The 26,165-nt window shown below is 42.7% G+C and overlaps 1 protein-coding gene across 2 annotated transcripts; it reads right to left on the bottom strand.

The window, feature by feature from the left end:
• Positions 1-31: 31 nt before the first annotated feature.
• Positions 32-25,422, bottom strand: LOC106577267 (neuronal pentraxin-2). Of its 2 annotated transcripts, none has more exons than XM_014155213.3 (5): positions 24,420-25,422; positions 20,497-21,381; positions 18,684-19,343; positions 6,799-6,978; positions 32-3,825 (listed from the first exon to the last, which is right to left on the bottom strand). In XM_014155213.3, exons 2-5 carry the CDS (start codon positions 21,229-21,231, stop codon positions 3,616-3,618), a joined length of 1,785 nt encoding a protein of 594 aa, XP_014010688.1. In that variant the 5' UTR covers positions 21,232-21,381; positions 24,420-25,422; the 3' UTR covers positions 32-3,615. The 2 variants fall into 2 exon arrangements, with proteins under 2 accessions (XP_014010688.1, XP_014010678.1); XM_014155203.3 differs by having other exon boundaries at positions 18,684-19,346.
• Between the last annotated feature and the right edge of the window lie 743 nt (positions 25,423-26,165).

The following is a 26,165-nucleotide window of genomic DNA, read 5'->3' on the forward strand; positions in this document are numbered from 1 at the left end:
TAAATGGATTAGTAAATAAACATTCAAACAGCCACATCAAGGTTTTTATTTACAAATAGTATCAAATAGTTTCTGATACGTGTGCAGTATTCACAGACAACGTCTACTGATAGAAACACAGCCAGATCAAACATTTCCAAAGCCTCAATGTTATTACAGCAAATGCTATATTAGCCTAATATAACATTTGAATAAAAAAGGAATTTGAGAAATGTTTTATAAATTTGGCCATCAAACAACAACACGATTTCAAATAAAAAGGTACATACATTGACAAATAAAGTAGTACAAATGAACACACACTTCTGTTCAATATCGCTAAATAACAAGAACTCAATTTCAATGGAACTTTCTTACCTGCTAAATACAAAGTGCATTGTAAATTAAATCGTAAATCTGTTGCTTGTCTGATTCTTGGTCTAGGGGTGAAACTTGACTCCTACATTAAAAAGAGAGGTAAAGAAAAATGTGGGGTAACTCCCTTACATTTTCACTCCCCTATGTAACACAATTCATTATACATTAAATCAAGCTTTAAAATGTGTTGTATGTATACTGAACAAAAATATGAACTCAACATGTAAAGTGTTGGTCCCATGTTCCATGAGCTGAAATAAAAGATCCCAGAAATGTTCGATACGCACAAAACGCTTATTTCTCAAAAATTTTGTACACACATTTTTTTACATCCCTGTTGGTGAGCATTTCTCCTTTGCCAAGATAATCCATCCACCTAACTGGTGTGGCATATCAAGAAGCTGATTAAACAGCATGATCATTACACAGGTGCACCTTGTTCTGGGGACAATAAAAGGCCACTCTAAAATGTACAGTTTTGTCACAACACAATGCCACAGATGTCTCAAGTTTTGAGGGAGCATGCAATTGGCATGCTGATTGCAAGACTGTCCAACAGAACTGTTGCCAGAGAATTGAATGTTAGTTTCTCTACCATAAGCCGCTGAGGGATGAGGAGTATTTCTGTCTGTAATAAAGCCCTTTTGTGGGGAAAAAGTCATTCTGATTGGCTGTGCTTGGCTCCCCAGTGGGTGGACCTGACTCCCAAGTGGGTGCTATGCCCTCCTAGGCCCACCCATGGCTGCGCCCCTGCTCACTCATGTGAAATCCATAGATTAGGGCTTAATGAATTTCTTTCAATTTACTGATTTCCTTATATACACTGTAACTCAGTAAAATCTTTGAAATTGTTGCATGTTGCATTTATATTTTTGTTCAGTATACATATAAAGACTCATAAAGCACATTTCTTTGCTGGGAATTCATGTCTCAGGTAAATCATTGAAACATTTTTCTGAAATCAAAACAATAACACAAAGCTAGAATCCTGAATTGAAACAATAACAAAGAGGGCACCCCACCTCTGTTTTGGTATAAAGCTGAGATATGGGCCTGGAGAAATGTAACCACTCTTAAATTCATAGACGGAGCTGTGGATGCAAAGACTGACCACCCATGATATCAACATTATCAGTTTTAACCATGTTTGGAGGCTATACAGTGTTTGTTTACATTTACATTGTTTACAAATGTCGGAGTAAAACAAGCTTATATTCTGGGTTCTGATATGGTATGACATTTGAACTAAGCTCATGATTCATTTCTAAGTTATATTCTTCAAGAATCAATGGGTATATATCATTAATGTATAAATCCAAAAATGGATGTAACAACTAAGGACTCCGGCTTTAAGAAAATGTACTCAATGTACTTATATCACAGGAAAACAGGAAGAAAAAAGACTAAACAAATGAATTAGTCTAACTTTTCTTTGGTTTCTTTGGTATAGTAGCTGTATTTTTCAAGGAATCTTCTTTCAAAGAGAATCCATTAGTCAACCTCACTCTCTCCTTCTACCTATGTAACTACTTTCAAAGTCAATTATACAGGCCCACTATAAGGATGCTGTGTACCGTAACAACAATATCTATTGATCTTTATCAACTATATGACAATATGTCATATTATCCTTGTTGTGACATTAAAACAGCAGTAACATTTTAGTAACACTAATAAAGGGTCAAATAGAAGCTAGAAAAATAGAAACATATACAGTGCCTTTAGAAAGTATTCACACCACTTGACTTATTCTACATTTGTTGTGTTACAGCCTGAATAAAACATTTATTACATTTAGATTTTTTGTCGCTGGCCTACACACAATACCCAATAATGTCAAATTAATTAAAAATGAAAAGCTGAAATGTCTTAAGTCAATAAATAGTCAACCCCTTTGTTATGGCAAGTTAAAATAAGTTCAGGAGTACAATTTTGCTTAAAAAGTCACATAAGTTGCATGGACTTTATTGTGTGCAATATTAGTGTTTAACATGATTTTTTTAATGACTACCTCATCTCTGTTCCCAACACATACAATTATCTGTAAGGTCCCTCACAGTCAAGCAGTGAATTTGGCTGTGACAGGAGAAAATTGAGGATGGATCAACAACATTGTAGTTACACCACAATGCAAATCTAATTGACAGAGTGAAAAGAAGGAAGCCTGTACAGAATAAAAATATTCCAAAACATACATCCTGTTTGCAACAAGGCACTAAAGTAATACTGCAAAAAAATGTGGCAAAGCAATTAACTTGTTGTCCTGAATATAATGTGTTATGTTTGGAGCAAATCTAATACAACACATTACTGAGTACCACTCTCCATATTTTCAAGCACAGTGGTGGCTGCATCATGTTATGGGTATGCTTGTAATCGTTCAGGACTGGGGAGTTTTCCAGGATTAAAAATAAATGGAATAGATCTAAGCACAGGCAAAATCCTAGATAAAAACTTGTTTCAGTCTGCTTTCCAACAGACACTGGAAGATTAATTCACATTTCAGCAGGACAATAACCTAAAACACAAGACCAAATCTTCACTGGAGTTGCTTACCAAGCAGATGTGAATGTTCCTGAGTGGTCAAGTTATGGTTTTGACTTAACTCTACTTGAAAATCTATGGTAAGACCTGAAAATGGTTGTCTATGATCAACAACCAATTTGACAGAGCTTGAAGAATTGTAAAATATTGCACTATCCAGGTCTGGAAAGCTCTTAGAGACTTACCCAGAAAGACTCATAGCTGTAATCACTGCCAAAGTTGCTTCTACAAAGAATTAACTTAGGGGTGTGAATACTTGTGTAAATGGTTATCTCTGTATTTTATTTTCAATACATTTGCAAAAATTCTGAAAACATGTTTTCACTTTGTCTTTATGGGGTATTATGTGTAGATGGGTGAACATTTGTTATAATTTAATAAATTTAGAATTCAGGCTGTAACACAACAAAACGTGGAATAAGTCAAGGGGTATGAATACTTTCTGAAGGCACTGTATATATAGTCCATTTCATTATCAAAACATTTTAATTCCATATTAGTCATAACACAGTCTCTGGGAATGGGTGTCTTCAGTCTTTCAGACTAAAAGGAAGGCATAATTTTAGTCAGGTGGTAATATTAAGTGGAGTGGATCCTCTATCCCGTGTGATCTCATACCCCTCTGGATCGGAAAAAAATCCTTCTTCGATAGGAGCACTTTTAAGTATGTGTGTGATATGGATCCATTGGTAATGTTATAATAGTTGGTTGCCCTTAGTGACAGGGGTCGAAGGGGTACTTGGTGACCCCTCCGTGGAGCTCCACCGCGTTCTCGGACCAGGTGATGACGTCCCCGCTGAGGTGGCTGTTGCAGGAGGCCAGGCTGTAGATATCATGGGCCGTGAGGACATTAGCCCACATCTGGAGGTCAGAGATGTCCCCCATAAATGCCTGCGTGGCGTCGAAACGACCTCCCAGAGTGTCCTGGAGGAGAGAGACAAGGTCATGCATGTTAGGCTCATTCTAAAGTTAGGATTTGTACTTAAGAAAATAAATGCATTTAAACTAAATAATGGGGTTTGTTTGTGGCTAGCTTTGGATCACAGGATGCTGCTGAGGGAAGGACGGCTTATAATAATGTTCAGAACGGAGCGAATGGCATCGAATGAAAACCATGTGTTTGATGTATTTGATACCTTTCTTTTTTTTTACCCCCTTTTTCTCCCCAATTTTGTGGTATCCAATTGTTAGTCGTTACTGTCTTGTCTCATCGCTACAACTCCCACACGGACTCGGGAGAGGCGAAGGTCGAGAGCCATGCGTCCTCCGAAACACAACCCAACCAAGCCGCACTGCTTCTTAACACAACGCACATCCAACCCGGGAAGCCAGATGCACCAATGTGTCAGAGGAAACACCGTACACCTAGCGACCTGATCAGCGTGCACTGCGCCCGGCCCGCCACAGGAGTCGCTAGTGCGCGATGAGACAAGGATATCCCTGCCGGCCAAACCCTCCCTAACCCAGACGACGCTAGGCCAATTGTGCGCCGCCCCACAGACCTCCCGGTCGCGGCCGGCTGCGACAGAGCCTGGGCTCAAACCCAGAGCCTCTGGTGGCACAGCTAGCACAGCAATGCAGTGCCTTAGACCACTGCGCCACCCGGGAGGCTTATTTGATGCCATTCTACCTATTCCGCTCCAGCCATTACCATGAGCCTGTCCTCCCCAACCTCCTGTGTGTTGTACGTATGGTGTGTAGTAGTAGGTGGTAGTCAGCATTCATTATATGACAAAACCTATCTGCTGCTCTAAATGAGACATGGTCAGGGTTCAGAGGTCAGAGGCTAGGATTACACAGTAATGACTCTGACCTTAACCCCAACCACGATCACTGTTTCTGAGAGAAATCCCATGCTAGTGAAGTGACTGCTTTTGTGGTTGGTTAACAGTCCCTCTGCTTGGGCTGCATTTACACTGGTGGCCCAATTCTGATCTTTTGCCCAATTATTGTCAATAGCTGAAAAGACCAATTAGTGGTAAAAAAAAAGATCAGAATTGTGTGACTGTGTAAACATAGCATTCTAGACAGCCGTGGCGTGATACATAAAGGGAGGTTATACTAGGATAAGGGACTCAGTCAATAATAGGTGAAATTATGGGCTGAAGAGGGAAGGAAGGAAGGGAAAGGGGATACCTAGTCAGTTGCACAACTGAATGCATTTGTCATGACGTTGCCCTCTTTGGGGATAGCGAGTACCATCCCCCTCTCTCTGCATCATCCCCCTCTCTCTCTCACCCCCTACCAACAGGCTCTGTTAGGCAGGTCATAAATTCCTTGGGAGTTCTCTCCTCATGGCCAGAGTATAAGAGAGAGTGAGTTTTCACAGGAGAACAAAGGAACCTCTTCTCCAGCATAGAACTTGAGAACTGAACAATGTCCATGTTTTGGAGAAGGTGTACACGGTCGGAGAAGACCGGTCCATTTCGTTTAATGTTTGTGAAACTCATACAGCCACATTACCATAACTCTGTTTATACAAGAGTCTCAGTTATGATGCTTGCATCTAATTGTTGTATAAAATGAATGAGTAAAGATGAAACATTTGTGAAATTATGTAATGTGATTTTAAACTGTTTAATGAAAGGCAACCCAATTCCCTTTAAAGTTAACTAAGTCATTGGCCCGCCCCATGAGCACAGACATTGATCTGGCGTCATGGGACAGCCTTTTTCTGCTCTTCTGAATATAACCCCCACCTGGAGAATCATCTTCAGACCAAGCTTACCTCAATTACGAGAGGGCTAATGTTTGAGCCCAGACCAGAGGGAGTTAAGGTTTGAGTAGATTGCTGAATATTTTAACCATACCACGTGGTTAAACTCTGAGACTATCGATCCGACAGAATAAGAGCTAATTCTTCGATACTAATTACTAGTCTGCAGCTAGAAATTATGTACCCGTGAACGCGAGGACCGACAACCGCCGAAACATCTATTCTATAACAACATTGCTGAATGCTACTCTGAACTATCCATTCTAACCACGGCAGAGAGAGAGAGAGAGGGCGGACAAACTCTCCAACAGAAACAAACTTTCCAACAGAGATCACGACGACACACTGAGCGTAAATATATTTTTTGATTGCAATTAATCCCGAATGAGTGAGCGTTCATGTGCAAAGGAATAGCATTTCAATTGTTATAATTATCAACTTTGTAGTGTCTTTTATCTCAGTTGACCCCCACTTCCCTTTTGTCTAACAAGCCGCGATACCAGTTTAGCCCACTAGGGCACATTCCCCTATCATTTCCTTGTAACCATATCTACTTTTTTGTTTGTGTGTGCATTTCTGTGATTATTTAGTTAGTTAATAAATAAATGATTGAGACAATTTATGTATGGATGACTCATAGTGAAGACTGGGTTCCTGCAGATAACCAACAATTTACGACGTTTGGAATGAGACTAACGTGCAGGAAAGAATAATTCATTAATTAGAAGACTAATTGATTAGATATTAAAATATCTGAAAGTTATATTAGGAAAATGATAACTTTGTAATCTGAATATTTTCCTTGGTGCCCCGACTTCCTAGTTAATTACATTTACATGATTAAGTTAGTTTAATCACGTAATAATAATTACAGAGAATTTATTTGATAAAAATAAGTCTTCAGTTTAATGATGCCAAAGACACGACACATTCAACTGAAATGTGGCTTCCGCATTTAACCTAACCTCTCTGAATCAGAGAAGCACGGTGGGCTGCCTCAATCGACGTCCACTGCATAGGCGCCCGGGGAGCAGTTTGTTGTTAGGGGTTAACTGCCTTGCTCAAGGGGTTAATGAGTGAGGTCGCAGGGAAAATGGCTTAGTGTGCACTTTTCTTGTCTTGTGTAATGCAGAAGCTTTTTGTAAACACTCAACAACCAACTGAAAGAATTTGAAGATTACCTGTTCCTGTCCGAGGATGAAGACCCCTCCAGGTTTGATGGGATGCCATGCGGACAGGTTCTCCCCAGAGCCCCTCTTCACCCCGTCCTGGTACGCCTCCCACTCACCGTCCCTCGTCGACCACGTCACACACACATGGTGCCACTTCCCATCGCTGATAGAAAGGGGCAGAGTCACTGCCTGGGGGGAAGGGAGGAGAGTAGGGCTTGAGTACCACCAAGTTGACAGCACAAGGAAATAACTTGTGTGTTTCCAGTAGTAAACAGGTAAAAATGTGTACTACTTGATGACTTGATGTTGGTAGTAAATAAGTAGTTAAAACACTACAGCTTTACTACACAGGCTTGTCAATAGTAATCAAGTAGAGTTTTTACTACTTGATGTTGGTAGTAAATAAGTGGTCACAACACTACAGCCAGACAAAACCGGCTTTTCGTGACCACAAAAGACAAGACAGGAAGTAGTTGGCTGTTGTTAGCTAGCTACTGTTTTTGCCAATCTTGAATGTAATCCTCTTCCAACCTTTGTCATCCTGTCTTTCATAGTTGGCCCTTATGCTGGCACCAGTTCCTTTAAGTTTTATGAATACTTTCATGTCGTTGTTTAGCCGTTTATATAACTTTTTAGGAAATGAAAAAGGATCAGGAGCAATTCAGTAGTGATCAGTAGCGACACTACACGCACAAATGGCAGTAGAAATTCAATAGGGATTGAGTAGGCATACAGCAGTAGGCTTTGTGTAGTAATTCAGTAGTGAACATGTAGGAATTGTGTAGGTATGTGTAGGTTTTAAGTAGTAAATACCCAAAAGTTCAGTAGTTACACAGTAGTCATTAAGGGAGAATTATGTAGTGATTTAAATAGGAAATATGCATTGTTCACCAGTGATGAAAGGTCCCAATTTGTCACTCATTACTATTTAAATGACTACATAAATCACTATTGGTTTACTACAAATCTCAATAGCAATCAAATAGTAAAACCAGTAGGGTTGTGTAGATCTTGTGTAGTATTGCTGAGTAGTAACTCTGTAGTATTTTTTTATGAGGGCTGAGACCAAGGTTGTGAATTACTGGGGGGGGGGGGGTCTCTAAATTATGCAAATGATCTACTCTCCTGTTTGTTTAAAATGTAGTGGTAAATATGTTTTACAGTGGTAAATATGTAAATAAATGTTTCCAAATGAAACAAATACCCCCACCTCTCTGTCATGGTTTAAACCATGTATTTATATGTGGCAGCACTGTCCACTCAGTAGTGCTGAATTTCGGCCTAAGGTGAGTTCCTTTACACATAGATTTTCCTTTGTACTTCCTAATTTTCGCCATTTGTTTGCCATGCTTCCTTGATAAAAAAAATGGCCTTTATTCCAATCATTAGATTTATCCGTTGATTTATCATTGTTTGCTTTTGTCAGTCAGCTGTTTAGAGCGCTCATTCCTTGTTTTTCAGGTGTGAGTGGATACTGGTGTTCTCTGTGACCGAGGTAAAAATAGATTCATGTTGGACATTCCACGGATATTCGACTGTCATTTTCCTTACGTCCACCAACAGCAGTTAGGGACCGTCAACATAGTGACAAATCCAATTTTTCTAATTTCAATAGCTCTTTAACCATTTCTCCTAAAACTTTCAAAACGGGTTGTAGCTAACTCCATGGCATAGACACACATTGCACACACTTTTTTTGTCAGTTTACATCTCACACTATTTTAAATTATTTATTTATTTTAACCTCAAACAAGGTTTATAATGTTTACTCAGTGGGCCTACACATTGCACACCCTTTTGTTTGTCCATTTGCATCTCATGAGATTTCACGAGAATATTTTAAAGATTCAAATTTCAATAGCTTTTCTTAGTCTTATGACCTACAACCCTCAAACTACTTTCAGAATATCCACCGAATAGCCTTATATGTAGCACAACGTTTTGTTTGTCCATTTCATCTCACACAATTTTACATATATTTTCAATGTTTTTCAATGTTTCTAATTTCAACAGCTCCTTGGTCATGTGACCTACAACCCTCAAACTACTTTCAGAACATCCAGTCACTAGCCTTATATATTGCACACCCGTTAGTTCATCCATTTTCATCTCAGGTGATTTTAAATGAATTGTTCTGTTTTTCATTGTTTCGAATTTCAATAGCTCTCTGGTCATGTGACCTACAACCCTCAAACTGCTGTCAGAATATCAACTGGCAAGCCTAATATATTGCACACCCTTTTGTTTGTCCATTTTCATGTCAAACAATTTTACATACATTTTTCAAACATTCAAATGTCAAAAGCTCCTTGGTCATGTGAGCTACAACCCTCAACCTGTTGTCAGAATATCCACTGAGTAGCCTTATATGTAGCACTACCTTTCGTTTGTTCATTTTACTCTCACACGATTTTACATTAATTTTTAATGTTTTTCAATGTTTCTAATTTCAATAGCTCCTAGGTCATGTGACTTACTGAACTCAAACAAGGTTCAGAATATACACTCAGTGGGCCTACACATTGCACACCCTTTAGTTTGTCCATTTTCATCTCACTCAATTTCACATGATTTTTTTTACATTTAAAATGTCAATAGCTCCTTGGTCATGTGACCTACTGTCCCCAACCAAGGTTCAGAATGTACACTGACTACCCTTCTATATTGCACACTCTTAAGTTGGTCACTTTTCATCTCAGGTGATTTGACATTAATGTTTCAAACTTTCTCCCTGGGGCCTTCCTGACCTCCAGGCAGGGCCCCATTGACCTGGTGACCTCTGACTCCAGGCTTCTAGGCCTATACTCGCTGCCCGCCTGTCTGCCCTCTCCCTGGGCCTGAGAGTGTATAGCTTACTCCCTGGAACCACAGACCTCCAGGCCTCCATACCTACTCTCCCTACCCGGTCAACACCCCTCTCACTGGGCATCACGCATCACCGCGTCCCGGCCGGGGCTCAGCCATCTCCATAACCTTGCCCACCAGGCGAACGGGGACACCCACACTTAAGCACCCCTCCCCGGACACTAAGGTGTCTATATTCCCGCTGTCAGGAACCATGTGCACCTGGTAACCTGAAATAAGCTCTATGCACATGGTAACCCGAAACATGCTCTGTGCACCTGTTGACCCGCCCGCTTTTTTCCACTCAGAGACTAAGTCCCCAATCCAACCTCCATGGCCCCCAAGTCCGTCCCCCCTGCTCGGACTCTGAGTGCCCCCCGCCTTGATGGAGGCCTCCTCGTGTACCTGGTGACCCTTTGACTTCCACAGCGAGACCCAACCTGACTCACAGTCCCACCAGAGGACGAGCCCGGCCGGATGGGCGACCACCACCTAGCCCCCTACCTATCCAGAGCCCTATGTCAATGTCTTACACTGTCTACCTGCCTGCCTGGGCTCTCTCACACTTTGTCTGGCTTCTGGCCCCTGGCCCTTCTGAGTGCACCTGGTAACCTGTAAGTAAAGAAGGAGTATGGTGGAGGAAGACGCCTTCCGTCCCCGGCAAAAGCTTGGATCGAGGGCTGACTTTCAATAGATCGCAGCGAGTGAGCTGCTCTGCTACGCACGAAACCCTGACCCAGAATCAGGTTGTCTACGAGTGATTTAGCACCAGGTTCCCCACAAAATGCGATGCGCATCAGGAGGGGTGGCAACTCATCCGGCCGCACTCTAACCCCGTCACGAACGGCTCTACTCACCTGCCAAAAGAGGCAGGCTATCCTGGGCCATCCTAAGATCTGTGGTGCTACGGTATCGTTACGTTTAGGGGGGGATTCTGATTTAGAGACGTTCAGTCATAATCCCACAGATGGTAACTTCATGTGCTTGGGTAAATTGAGTGCGACCGCGACAGGTGGGTATACTCCTTTGAATTTCATCAAGTTGACATTCAGTGATCTGTGCCCAGTGGGAACCTAGGCTTCTTCTGTCCATTTTATGGGTCCGCAGCAAATCAATGGGCGTGGATGGTACTACCCACGTCTGATGTAGGCCTCCCTCCCCAGACAAGCTGGAGATACCTCTCCCCACTTCATAGGGCAAGATCCAGATCCATGCAATGCCCGATCACTGCAGGGTCAATGGGTTTAGTCTCCGCTTCGAGTTTAGTGAGCGTAGGTGAGACCTCCCCATCTACAATATGGGGTGTCCCGCACTCAGGCAAGCCTGAGGCCTGGTAGTGTCAGCTAATGGTAAGGCACATGCCATCTCCACATGCTCCACATGCTGTCCTCCATGCTCCAAGGAGCATAGAAGAGAGCTCCCACATAGAATGTGTAGAGTCCCGCACCCAGGCAGACCTGAGACCTGGCAGTGTCCATGTGTTTAAATGTTTCACCATAGCCGCTCTGTGATCAGACTGATGCGAGTAGTACACTTCCATCAGCCGTCTCGCAGGACTTAACTCCCCCCTCCCAGCCAAAGCCAGGGATGCGTTCGAGCCATCATTCTCTGATTGGCTTCCTGTCAAGGTCAGAATTTGTTTACAAGAGCCCCGCAGCAAATCATTGAGTCTGGTGGAACCGCCCTCACATTTTCATGCTTGACCGAAAGCCCCATATTCCAGGACCGACTGCCGCCTTCCGTTAATGATCAACAGCCGTCACCATCTGCAGGACTCTCTTTGTGTACGGACTAGTACCGAGGTAACTCCCGTTTGATTTGCATCGTTAGCGACACCTGAAAACAGGTGACATACAGGGAGGGATTGGAAAAGCCCTGCTAGAAGGCTACCTCGTTATTTTCCTTACTAAGGCTAAGGACTCTTTAACCTCTATGGGCTAGGTGGGACGCGCCACTGGCAGCCTGTGGCGCGATTTTCAAAACCGTAAAAATCCTATTACTTCAATTTCTCAAACATATGACTATTTTACAGCTATTTAAAGACAAGACTCTCGTTAATCTAACCACACTGTCCGATTTCAAAAAGTCTTTACAACGAAAGCAAAACATTAGATTATGTCAGCAGAGTACCAAGCCAGAAATAATCAGACACCCATTTTTCAAGCCAGCATATAATGTCACCAAAACCCAGAAGACAGCTAAATGCAGCACTCACCTTTGATGATCTTCATCAGATGACAACCCTAGGACATTATGTTATACAATACATGCATGTTTTGTTCAATCAAGTTCATATTTATATCAAAAACCAGCTTTTTACATTAGCATGTGACGTTCAGAACTAGCATACCCCCCGCAAACTTCCGGGGAATTCGCTAACATTTTACTAAATTACTCACGATAAACGTTCACAAAAAGCATAACAATTATTTTAAGAATTATAGATACAGACCTCCTCTATGCACTCGATATGTCCGATTTTAAAATAGCTTTTTGGTGAAAGCACATTTTGCAATATTCTAAGTACATAGCCCAGGCATCACGGGCTCGCTATTTAGACACCCGGCAAGTTTAGCACTCACCATAATCATATTTACTATTATAAAAGTTTGATTACCTTTTGTTGTCTTCGTCAGAATGCACACCCAGGACTGCTACTTCAATAACAAATGTTGGTTTGGTCCAAAATAATCCATCGTTATATCCGAATAGCGGCGTTTTGTTCGTGCGTTCCAGACACTATCCGAAATAGTAAAGAAGTGTCGCGCGCATGGCGCAATTCGTGACAATAAAATTCTAAATATTCCATTACCGTACTTCGAAGCATGTCAACCGCTGTTTAAAATCAATTTTTACGCCATTTTTCTCGTAGAAAAGCGATAATATTCTGACAGGGAATCTCCTTTTCGGCAAACAGAGGAAAAAATCCCAAAGGCGGGGGCGGTCGGGTCACGCGCCTAAGCCCAGTGTCCCTTGATCGGCCACTTGAGAAAGGCGATAATGTGTTTCAGCCTGGGGCTGGAATGACGACATTCTGTTTTTTCCCGGGCTCTGAGCGCCTATGGACGACGTGGGAAGTGTCACGTTAGAGCAGAGATCCTTAGTAAATGATAGAGATGGAAAAGAAGTTCAAGAAATGGTCAGACAGGCCACTTCCTGTAAAGGAATCTCTCAGGTTTTGACCTGCCATTTGAGTTCTGTTATACTCACAGACACCATTCAAACAGTTTTAGAAAATGTAGGGTGTTTTCTATCCATATGTAATAAGTATATGCATATTCTAGTTACTGGGTAGGAGTGGTAACCAGATTAAATCGGGTATGTTTTTTATCCAGCCGTGTCAATACTGCCCCCTAGCCCTAACAGAGTCATTGTTACTCCCGCCGTTTACTCGCGCTTCATTGAATTTCTTCACTTTGACATTCAGAGCACTGAGTAGAAATCACATCACGTCAACACCCACCTCGGGCCTTCACAATGCTTTGTTTTAATTAAACATTCGGATTCCCCTGGTCCGCACCAGTTCTAAGTCAGCTGCTAGGTGCCGGCCGATGCGACCCGCCGGAGACCCAGCGCGAACAGGTCCAGCGAGCGCCGTAGCTGGGGAGATCCACGAGAAGGGCCCAGGACGCGTCCAGAGTCGCCGCCACCAACAGCCGGACCCAATCCCCCACCGGTCCGCCTTTGGCCCGCTGACAAACACCACCCGATGAAGCCCCACATGCAGCACCTTGCGAGACCACGCACGAGAGACCGCGAGATGGGCCACACAACGAACTTCCAACGGTGGCAAGAGGAGGATATGGGTCCGGCCCGGCACGAGATTTACACCCTCTCCCCCGGATTTTCAAGGGTCAGCGAGAGCTCACCGGACGCCGCTGGAACCGCAACGCTTTCAAGGGCTTGGGCCCATCTCTTGGGTCGATCCCATTCCAGGGCGCCTTGCCCTTCACAAAGAAAAGAGAACTCTCCCCGGGGCTCCCGCCAGCTTTTCCTGGATCGGTCTCGTTACCGCACTGGACGCCTCGCGGTGCCCGTCTCCGCCAGTCCGTGGACATTCTGAAAGTAAGTTTACTAAATTAATGTATAAACGTGCGAGATGAAAACGGACAAACCAAAGTGTGTGCAAAATAGAAGGGTAGTCAGTGGACATTCTGAACCTTGTTTGAGTCCAGTAGGTCACACGAACAAGGAGCTATTGAAATTAGAAAAATGTATGTAAAAACATGTGAGATGAAAATGGACAAACCAAAGGGTGTGCAATATAGAAGGGTAGTCAGTGGACATTATGAACCTTGTTTGAGTCCAGTAGCTCACATAACCTAGGAGCTATTGAAATTAGAAAGTTTGATATATTTATGTAAAATTGAGCGAGATGAAAATGGACAAACTAAAGGGTGTGCAATGTGTAGGGCCACTGAATGTAGATTCTGAAAAAAGTTTGTACTTTGTTTACGCTCCCTAACTAATTCAACTAGGAATACAAAATGCTGCTTACATCTCCACGTTTATGAGCTTTGGAAAGCGAATTAATATCCAAATCGTGAAAACAAGACCTGTGCAATGTTGTGAGCAATTTTTCCTGTCTGTGGCTCAAGTGGTTTGAAAGCTATTGAGGTTTTAAAGTGCGAATATCCATTGACTATCCAACTTGAAACTGTCTTTACCTCGGTTTCTCTGTGCCATCCGTGGCCAAAAGTAGTCGGCCATTTATTTCGCTTTATTATTTTCCATAAATATTTGTTTTCTTTCCTGGATCAGCTGATGATGGTAGACAATATCACTAGGCAACTAGTCTCCAGCTAGACCCCAATGTGCATCCAATCCATCCAACAAGTAGGCTTTACGTTAATGACAGTTGGCCTACAAGGTGACTCTTTGGTTAGAAGAGGATAAATGATTAACGTTCAATGTTCTAATTCAATTGTTAAATGCTTAATAATGATAAATAACACTGTCATCAATTTCATCAATGTAAGGACAGAAAGGAAGTGTTTTATGTCACACGATCTGTGAAGACTCCAAGCATTAACCCATTAACTATGGACTAACTCAAGAACAAGGGTGTAAAACATGTTTTGATTTATTTAACTCATGTATTATATTGGATGTAGGCTACCTGTTCTGTGCGTGTTCATGTGTGTAAAATTGCCTCTGCTGAGAGGGTAGGCTACCAGAAGTGATGTAAGCCTACTGGAAGGAAAACGCAACTGAAAGTATAGGGAGCATTACTTTTTTATTTTTTTGTGATCAGCAAAAAAATAAAATAACACTACATAACTGTCTACCGGTAGATCTATTAGAAGTTCATGGTAATAGACTAGTCTGGTAAGTAGCCTAGTCTGGTAAGTTGACCGTGTGTTAGGATGACCAGACCATCCTGTTTATCAGGTATCCAGACTTTTCAGGCTACAAAAAAGGTAAATTTGTCAGCAAGAAGCATCAATTAATAGAGGCAATGGCAAAGCCTGAATTTCATTAGGCACACTTCTTGGTGTTTTGTAACACATTGTCAAGTCATGTGTGTAGGTGGCAGGGAAGTCAGGCGCAGGAGAATCGAACTTGGTATAAATGGAGTAGTTTAATAACGTAAAACAAAAACTCCAAAACCAAAGTACATAACAAAATAAAGGTGGGTACAAGAACCCGTCGCGCACCAATCAATAAATCACGAGCATACCAACAAACAATCTCTGACAAGGACATGAGGGGAAACAGAGGGTTAAATACACAACATGTAATGAATGGGATTGGAACCAGGTGTGTAGGAAGACAAGACAAAACCAATGGAAAATGAAAAATGGATCAATGATGGCTAGAAGACCGGTGACGTCGACCACCAAACACCGCCCGAACAAGGAGAGGCATCGACTTCAGCAGAAGTCGTGACACACGTCTATTTCCATTCATCAAATGGCGCAAGTATACAGTTGAAATTGGAAGTTTAGTCATTAAAATTAGTTTTTCAACCACTCCACGTATTTCTTGTTAACAAACTATAGTTTTTGGCAAGTCGGTTAGGACATCTACTTTCTGCATGACACAGATATATATTTTTTCTAACAATTGTTTAAAGACAGATTGTTTCACTTATAATTCACTGTATCACAATTCCAGTGGGTCAGAAGTTTACATACACTAAGTTGACTGTGCCTTTAAACAGCTTGGAAAATTCCAGAAAATGATGTCATGGCTTTAGGAGCTTCTGAAAGGCTAACTGACATCATTTGAGTCAATTGGAGGTGTACCTGTGGATGTATTTCAAGGCCTACCTACAAACTCAGTGCCTCTTTGCTTGACATCATGGGAAAATCAAAAGAAATCAGCCAAGACCTCAGAAAAGAAATTGCAGACCTCCACAAGTCTGGTTCATCCTTGGGAGCAATTTCCAAACGCCTGAAGGTAACACGTTCATCTGTACAAACAATAGTACGCAAGTATAAACACCATGGGACCACACAGCCATCATACCGCTCAGGAAGGAGATGTGTTCTGTCTGCTAGAGATGAACGTACGTTGGTGCGAAAAGTGCAAATCAATCCCAGAACAACAGCAAAGGACCTTGTGAAGACGCTGGAGGAAACAGGTACAACAGTATCTATATCCACAGTAAAACAAGTCCTATATCGACATAACCTGAAAGGCCGCTCAGCAAGGAAGAAGGCACTGCTGCAAAACTGCCATAAAAAAGCCAGACTACAGTTTGCAACTGCACATGGGGACAAAGATCGTAATTTTTTGAGAAATGTCCTCTGGTCTGATGGAACAAAAATATAAATGTTTGGCCATAATGACCATTGTTATGTTTGGAGGAAAAAGGGGGATGCTTGCAAGCCGAAGAACACCATCCCAACTGTGAAGCACGGTGGTGGCAGCATCATGTTGTGGGGGTGCTTTGCTGCAGGAGGGACTGGTGCACTTCACAAAATAGATGGCATCATGAGCAAGGAAAATTATGTGGATATATTATTGAAGCAACATCTCAAGACATCAGTCAGGAAGTTAAAGCTTGGTCGCAAATGGGTCTTCCAAATGGACAATGACCCCAAGCATACTTCCAAAGTTTTGGCAAAATGGCTTAAAGACAACAAAGTCAAGGTATTGGAGTGGCCATCACAAAGCCCTGACCTCAATCCCATAGAAAATAAAAGCTGAAATAAATCACTCTACTATTATTCTGATCTTTCACATTCTTAAAATAAAGTGGTGATCCTAACTGACCTAAGACATGGAATTTTTACTAGGATTAAATGTTATGAATTGTGAAACTTTTGGCTAAGGTTTATGTAAACTTCTGACTTCAACTGTACATGCAGTTTGGATGCTGGAATTATTTTGGAGTGGATGAACACGCGCAGGTAGCCTACTTTTTGAAGTGATTTGTTTGGCAATCAGATGAAAATATCATGACTGATTGTGTTAATGTCACATTAAAAGGTAATACATGTTTTACAGTTTAAATGATGTCTTTATTATTAGTCCCATAAAAAAAAAATCGATAGAGACCCACAAAAATCATGGTGTAATTCACACTCTGGCTGAGACTCTCTCCACCTGTCTAAGTAAGCTGCTCTCTGACTCTGTGACGTCATCGTCACACCATTAAGACGGATCACTGGTGTCAGAAAGTCCATTCGGTTAACCTTCGGAGTTACAATGCTCTTCAGTGTAGCCTAGTTATTATATACTGAGCATCTGAGCTACTGAGTCCAACAGGCCTTCTGGGCTAAACCTTTGGCTACAGAGACATGGCTTACATGGCTTTTATCCTCACAGCTGAAGTGTTAAATCCAAGAGCGTTATATAGCATGCACTCTGCCCATGTCCGAATACCCATTCTAGCGTATTATACTGAACAAAACTATAAACACAACATGCAACAATTTCAAATATTTTACTGATTTACAGTTCATGTAAGGAAATCAGTCAATTGAAATGAATTCATTGGGCCCTAATCTATGGATTTCACAACTGGCAATACAGATATGCATCTGTTGGTCACAGATACCTTAAAAAAAAGGTAGGGGCGTGGATTAGAAAACCAGTCAGTATCTGGTGTGACCACCATTTGCCTCATCCAGTGCGACACATCTCCTTTGCATAGAGTTGATCAGACAGTTGATTGTGGCCTGTGGAATGTTGTCCCACTCCTCTTCAATGGCTGTGCGAAGTTGCTGAATATTGGCAGGAACTGGAACACGCTGTCGTGTGTTTGTTGTCTGTAGCTTCTGCCTGCCCATACCATGACCCCACCACCACCATGGGGCACTCTGTTCACAACGTTGACATCAGCAAACCGCTCGCCCACACGATGCCATACATGTGGTCTGTGGTTGTGAGGCCGGTTGGAGGTACTGCCAAATTCTTTAAAACAATGTTGGAGGCAGCTTATGGTAGAGAAATTAACATTCAATTATCTGGCAACAGCTCAGGTGGACTATCCTGCAGTCAGCATGCCAATTGCATGCTCCCTCAAAACTTGAGACATCTGTGGCATTGTGTTGTGTGACAAAACTGCACATTTTAGAGTGGCCTTTTATTGTCCCTAGCACAAGGTGCACCTGTGTAATGATCATGCTGTTTAATCAGCTTCTTGTTATGCTACACCTGTCAGGTGGATGGATGATCATGGCAAAGGAAAAAATCTCACTAACAGGGATGTAAACAAATTTCTGCACAAAGTTTAGAGAAATAAGCTTTTTGTGAGTATGGAAAATGTATGGGTATCTTTTATTTCAGCTCATGAAACATGGGATCAACACTTTACACGTTGCGTTTATATTTTTGTTCAGTGTAAACAGTATGCTGAACATTTTTTTATAAATAGATTGACATTTCAAAAATAGACTCCCTCAATTCGTTAATTTTGGTACAGCATGTCAATTTCTCTGATTATCAGCTGTTGTCAAACACGTTGGAAAAGATGAAAAGACGAGTGAATTCCACTAGACCCAACGCCGAAATGAGTATGCAGTTTAGGTCTGTAAAACACTAGTATGGGTATTCAGACATGGCCACTCTCTACTCAACCCTCTCTCTCCCCGTCTCACCTTGTCATCCACCAGCAGCTCCATGGGGTTGTTGCCCCACTCGATCAGCACCAGTTCGTTGGCCTGTCCTGGTACAGAGTAGGAGAAGGGGGTCCCCAGCCCGGAGCCTGCGCCCCCCTTTATCCACAGACACAGGGTGAGGGCAAAGATCTCGTGGAGGAGGGTCATCTTCACCTTCCCGTACATGTAGTTCGTTCTCATGGGGAAGCCGATTTGGAAGGCATCAGGGGTCTTGGTCTTCTTCCTGCTGTTGGTACCTGTGTGGTGCAGGTTATTCAGTAGAGAGTCCAGTTTGTTGTTGGAGTGCAGGCCAGCCCTGGGCCCTGGTATGCGATAACCCGTTCTCTGCAGGTAACCATGGCTATCTGCCTCGTTGTCGTGTTGCCCATCGTCATGGTGATCATCGGGGTGGTCGTCATGGTGACTGTCACCGTGATGCTCATCGTTGTCATGGTGATCGTCATGGTGACTGTCGTCGGGATGCCTGTCATCGTCGTGGTCTTCATGGTGCCCGTCATCGTGGTGATCGCTGTCGTCGTGGTGATCGGGGCTGCTGCTGAGGGCAGCAGCGGTGTGGTGCATCTGCTGCTCCAGAGCACTGATCTTCCTCTGGAGGAGCTCCTTCAGAGAGCTGGAGTAGGTGGTGGAGGTGTTCCTTGACTGCTGGGGAGGGAGACACAAACACTAACCTAATTTACTGTTGACTACAGTACGTACATTCTTTTTTTTATTATGGTTGAGATTGAGAAACAGATTGAGAGATAAGTGAGAATAGTATTGCTATTTGACAGTTTCTACATCGTTGACTTGTGGTCTCTCTGTGGGACCGTGACGATAGACAGATGGCACGGGCAGCAGAGGGTACAGATCTGAGATCAGTGTCAATTATCATGATCTCCACTTACAGCCTGATAATCAGGCCACAAACCTGGACGACAAAGCCTGGATTAAGAGAGAAAGCAAGAGAGAGAGAACAGGTAGGAATGATGTGCCCTGCCCAGCTCCATCCCGCAACACTAATTTTACCAATCTACCAAGCTAACCTAACTCTCTCTACCAATCTTAAACTCGCCCAGCTAGCTCTGCCCTGCTCATCTCAAACCCACCCAACCATACCAAACCCTACCAAGCGTACTCAATCAGAATCCATTTAAACCGTCAGTGCTCAATAACCTTGTCTAGTGTGCCCATTTCGACTTAGACAGGGTGATCATCCAACCCCTAAAGCCACTTCACAGTCAGGCCAGGACTGGTTATGCCAGGGATGCCAGTCTCTCTCTGTGCCAAGACTGTTCTGCTCCAGACAGTCAGACAGGGCTGGCAGTGTAGCAGAGGAAAGGGACAATGGTGATCCTTGATTGTTTTTACAAATAAAGGATTTTGATGCCAGGAAACAAGATGTAGAAATCTGTCTGCCTGTGGCAGATGGTGTCTCGCATGGCAGGGTGGTACTTTCATGTGATTAACTGATTAACAGATGTAATTATCCCGAGCTCTTATTCAGCTTGATTTGTTTATTTGACCAAACAATACAATGACATGTGCATCACCTGACCTGAGACAAGACAAGGAAGTGACACGTGGAAACACATTACACCCCACTTCTTCTCTCTCTCTTTCTCTCTCTCTTTCGCATTATAATATAGTAATCTGCCATTTAGCAGACGCTTTTATCCAAATCAATTTAAAGTAATCCCTTAATCCTGACTTTAGTCTCTGTCTCTCATCCCTCTGTCATTCTTTTATCTCTTTCCTCATGACCCCATCCTATCTCCATTATCTATTTTCTGTACTAAACGGAACTCTCTCTCACCTGCAGGTTATCCATTCTCTCTTTAAGGGCCTGCAGCATCCTGCCCAGTTCCTCCGGCGATTTTGATGATATCATATCCTCTGGTGTCGCGTGTTTATCCTTCCCCCTGTTGTTATGCCCACTGTCCGACCGGTGCCCCCCATTCCCAGGGTAGTGTCCGGCTGCATCCAAGGCAGGGTTGTTGTTTCCATGTTGACCCTGCTGGTTGCCATGGTGACCGTTGTCAGCATAAGGCAGATGGCTGCCAGCCCCTCCGTGATGAGATGGAGGTCCATGGTGGTCGTTGTGAGCCCCGATGCCCGGCCCGGAGCCCTCACACAGGGTGAGCTTGGCGGTCAGCTCCCTGATGGTCTCTCTCATATCCAGGATGGTCTCTTTCTGCTGCACCAGGCTCTCTCTCAGGTGTAAAATAGTGGTTTTAGCCTCCTCTGTCATTCCCCACCAGCCATTACTGTTCGGGGGCCCTACAGGAGGCGCGTGGTGCCCTGCCCCGCTAGGCCCCATGACTGGCCCCCCAGAGGGGAAGCAGGCAGGGTCGGTATCGGCAGGGACGGGAATGCAGATGAACCGCGGGTGGCCTCCATAGTCAGGCCCTGGCATGGCAGAGGTAGGGGAGATGAAGAGGAGGATGGTGGAGAGGATGAGTGTTTGTAACGGCGAGGGTTTAGAGATGCACTTGTGTCCCATTTTCAGCACTCTTTGAGTATAGTTTGAGGTTGAAGAAATAGACTCCATTTTAAAATGTCTGATGTGAGTAAGTTTATCTCTTTTGAATTAAAAGCAGCATGTACCAGAAAAGCTATATTCCAATAGCTCTGTGGTCTGATACCTCTGAAAGTTTCTTATTTTATGTTGTGGGAGAACCGGGGCTGTTGAGGAAAGCACCTGCAAGAAAAGTATGAGGTTTAGAATGCAGCTGATTAACTTTTGGTCTAGGACAGCACACAAAGTAGCAGGGACCGGTAGTTCCCCTTCTATTGCTGTGGATGCTGTTTGGAAGACTACAAGGCTGCAGTTGTAGGTGTGGAGGCCAGTAGTGTACTCTAGGCAGGGCCGTGCACAGATCTTTGGTGGTCTCAAAGTGAGAAAAAGGGCGCCCCCATCCAAAATGACCGTCATTCCATTTACATTTTTCTACTGCTCCTGTAGCCAAATTCTCCATGATTTGTTTTAACATAGGTTTTACTTTTCTACCAAAACACACTCACTCATCATACATTATAGACTAAGCCAGCTCAAAGATGAAAGGAAGTTAGTTAATTATCTTCCTAGAGTCCCTACTGCGGTCTATACAGTATCTGATCATCGCTGATGTAGACTAGATGGATCAGCTCGTTAGCTAGGCTATGCTGTCAAAACAAGCTAGTCTTTACTTGATTTGAATTTGTTCTGCTAACAAACAGTCAAACTGCAGTCGCCCCCTTCCCTGTCCTGACCGTGAGGCAACACATGCTACTAACCTACTACTGGTGGTACTCATTGTAAACCGATAGGCAATTCGTTGCATTTGAAGTTACGAGAGAGAGAATAGACTAAATCAAATAGAAAGTCTTTGTTTTTTGCACGTGCCTGACTGTAGTCAGTATTCCATCTGCAGGGTTGATGCATTAATTGGCTTTTGAGAGATTAATCAAGGGATTGGCCTGGAATAAAACAAAATCACAGAGTACCGATAGCACGCACACCAGATCATTATAACAAAAACACCAAAAAATAAGTAAATCAGTAAGAAATAAAGTGAGCATCTAAGCCTTCACATTATTAAGAGTCGAGTATGTTCTGAAATTATAATGTCGTTTTTACTGGCTGCTTAAGAAATCTCTTGATGGTGTTTGTCCCCCTGTGTGCTGAGGGTGTCAGGTTCTTGTCCGGTTCTCGCATTGAGGTCGCCACAGACTAGTACATGTCCCTGGGCCTGGAAATTATTGATTTCCCCCTCCAGGATGGAGAAGCTGTCTTCATTAAAGTATGGGGATTTTAGTGGGGCGATATAGGTAGCACACAGGAGGACATTTTTCTCTGTTAAGATCATTTCCTTTAGAATTTCTGGCCAAATGTAAAATGTTCCTGTTTTGATCAATTTTATGGAATGAGTTAGGTCTGCTCTATACCAAATTAGCATACCCCCTGAGTCCCTTCTCTGTTCCACACCTGGTAGCTTGGTGGATGGGACTACCACCTCTCTGTAACCTAGAGGGCAACCAGTGGGTCCGTCTCCTCTATACCAGGTTTCTTGTAGGATGTCTCTCTCCTACTCTCACTCACACCTTGTCATGCAAGTTCAAGCGTCTGCTGCTCTTATTTCTATGACCAGCCAGTAGCGGTTCTGGGGGCCAGGGGGGGCCAGTGCCCCTGTGACAACAATTTTGGACCCCCTTGTGGCCCCCCTAAATGTGGAGTATGAAATAATTTTTACATAACAAATTTTTGCTATCATTCTTTTTTTACATCCGTTATTAGACAGTGGCAACGATGATGATTATGAACATGGTCTTGTGAAGAAAACGATATGACAACAATAACGTCTAATGTAACTGGCCCCTCTAACAGTACAACTGGCCCCAGCTTGGCCCTCCCAGTTGAAATGGTCTAGAACCGCCACTGTGACCAGCCCGATCGAAGGTTTTCTACGCCACTTCCCTCCCAAAGGGAAAGGTTGGCAATGATCTATTGTGGCGTTACCATAGCAATCAGACACTCCTAATCACCATTGGATGTATTTTTACGGTACCGTAAATAAAGATGTGTGGGCACGTGGGGTGACAGCTAAAACCGTGATGGCCACCTGTCGCTCCCAATCCAGACATTGTTTGACCCAGTTCAACTGCAGAGTTCAACTGACAGACATTCATATGGCCATAAAGAGAGAGAGATAATATCTAATATAATATAAGCTTGAAGATGAGTTTGTGACTTGAATCAGCTGTGTAGTGCTAGGGCAAAAACCAAAACGTGCACCCAGGGGCGGCCCCAGGACCGAGTTTGGGAAACACTGGCTTAGAGGAGAGCCAGATTGTCAAGCCACACAACCCTGTTTCACCCAATCTCAATTCTTTGGCCTTTTTAGCCCTACCTTTATTATCTTTCACAGATCTTCCAATTAACCTAATTACAAATACTTATTAGGCTGACAGAGTCGAGAGACAAGAACGTTTTCCTCTGCTGTGTGTGTGTGTGTGTGTGTGTGTGTGTGTGTGTGTGTGTGTGTGTGTGTGTGTGTGTGTGTGTGTGTGTGTGTGTGTGTGTGTGTGTGTGTGTGTGTGTGTGTGTGTGTGTGTGTGTGTGTGTGTGTGTGTGTGTATGTGGGAGGGGGAGCTTTACTTTATAGTAGGCCTACGGGCACCATATGGTTAAAGTGGGCATTGAAGTCAGTGATTACTGATACATTTCAAGCTGACGGGCACATTTAACACTAATTAGAAAAGGGCTGACCAACAAAAACATAATATCTGCTCATATGGTGGCTACGTTTGCAATTAAGTAGAGTTTACCGAAGCCAGAAGGAGACCACCGAAGCATGACAATATAATTTCCAGGGTTGGGTTGTCAATTGCAATCTAATTGAGGATTTTTACAAATTTGAATGACAAGTCATCTCCTAGATTGAAGAACAATTGACCCCAATCCTGGCCTTAATACAACCAGAGTATATCTGATAAAAAGTCATATCAATTGAGTTGAATTCCACTAGACAGGTTTACAAAGTTTGTAGATGACCCCTCAGTCAGTCAGAATGTAATGACAGAGACCCATAGAAACGCTTGTAGTAATGGATAGAAAGCATCACCTTGGAGAGAAATACACCTGTATCTAACATCAAACTGAACTTGAAATAATCTAATTCATCTTGGAATGAAAGTCAATAAATCCAACCTGAATGGTCATAATCTACACATTGTTGAACAGAAAGAAAGTGTCCTTACCTGAGAGCCTGTGTGTGTCCTGCTCCTGTTCCGTTGGTCAGTTAGTTAATCCACCTCACCACATACACTGATCAGATTGTGAGATTTACTCCAGGGGAGTGTGTTAACATCTCTCTCTCTCTCGGCTCACCCCTACCTTTCCACAGTCTCTTTCTCTGTAGGCTATACTACATGCTGCAGGGTTGGGATCAATTCCATTTAGATTCTGTCAATTCTGGAAAGTTCATATCGGGAATTGAAAAGGCAATTTTATTTAATTAATCAATATGGATTTTCAATTGAGGAATTGAATTACGATTAATTTAGTGAACTTTTGTAGTTGAAATGGAAGTAACCCCAACTACACTGGTGTTGGTAATACATTGCATTATGCTCAGAAGACACCTGCTGCATTTCTCATTTCCCGCTGTCTACTTTACAGATTGTCAAGCCTTAAAATTGACCATGTACTCATCCACAAACACTAACACATACACACACACTCTACAATCTTCACTGACACACGCGGTGGTTCACCTACATCTTAACAGGATAATTGGCCTGATTCATCTGCCTGTATACTCCAGGCAGTCTGACTGGCAGCCTATAGCCTATAGCCCAGCCCTGTCCAGCACAGAGCCTTCAGACCAACAGATGGCTGCTCGTATTCAGGTCAATTAGAGGAACACGCTCAGCACACACAAACAAGACTCAGGCAAAGGCCAAATATACACTCAAACCAAATAAAATCCAGTGGTGTAAAATACTTAAGTAAAAATACTTTAAAGTACTACTTACAGTACCAGTCAAAAGTTTGGACAATGGTTTTTCTTCATTTTACTATTTTCTAAACTGTAGAATAATAGTGAAGACATAAAAACTATGAAATAACAGATATGGAATCATGTAGTAACCAAAAAAGTGTTAACAAATCAAAATGTATTTTAGATTTGAGATTCTTTGCACACTCTTGGCATTCTCTCAACCAGATTCACCTGGAATGCTTTTCCAACAGTCTTGAAGGACTTCCCACATATGCTGAGCACTTGTTGGCTGCTTTTTCTTCACTCTGTGGTCCAACTCATACCAAACCATCTCAATTGGGTTGAGGTCAGGTGATTGTGGAGGCCAGGTCATTTGATGCAGCACTCTATCACTTAACCAGCATGGCTACCACAGCATTCTGCAGCGATACGCCATCCCATCTGGTTTGGGGTTAGTGGGACTATCATTTGTTTACCTAACACACCTCCAGGTTGTGTAGGGCTATTTGACAAAGAAGGAGAGTTATGGAGTGCTGCATCAGATGACCTGGCCTCAGCATATGTGGGAACTCCTTCAAGACTGTTAGAAAAGCATTCCAGGTGAAGCTTGTTGAGAGAATGCCAAGAGTGTGCAAAGCTGTCATCAAGACAAAGGGTGGCTATTTGAAGAAGAAAAAATGGATTATGATTTGTTTAACACTTTTGGGGTTACTACATGATTCCATATGTGTTATCTCATAGTTTGATGGCTTCACTGTTTTTCTACAATGTATAAAATAGTAAAAACAAAGAAAAACCCTTTAATGAGTAGGTGTTCCAAAACTTTTGACCGGTAATGTATAAAAAATAAATAATAATAATAATAATAAAATAAAAAAATAAATAAAATAATATATATATATATATATATACACTGCTCAAAAAAATAAAGGGAACACTTAAACAACACAATGTAACTCCAAGTCAATCACACTTCTGTGAAATCAAACTGTCCACTTAGGAA

This window comes from Salmo salar, chromosome 02 (assembly GCF_965601325.2).
Source record: "Salmo salar chromosome 02, fSalSal1, whole genome shotgun sequence".
In the NCBI taxonomy this organism is placed as follows: domain Eukaryota; kingdom Metazoa; phylum Chordata; class Actinopteri; order Salmoniformes; family Salmonidae; genus Salmo; species Salmo salar.

Coding starts and splice junctions, on each gene's coding strand:
- LOC106577267 (XM_014155203.3), bottom strand. CDS start 21,231: ATGGAGTCTATTTCTTCAACCTCAAACTATACTCAAAGAGTGCTGAAA. Junction 19,347..20,496: donor AGAGAATGGATAACCTGCAG/GTGAGAGAGAGT, acceptor CTCCCTCCCCAG/CAGTCAAGGAACACCTCCAC. Junction 6,979..18,683: donor AGCTGCTGGTGGATGACAAG/GTGAGACGGGGA, acceptor CCTTCCCCCCAG/GCAGTGACTCTGCCCCTTTC.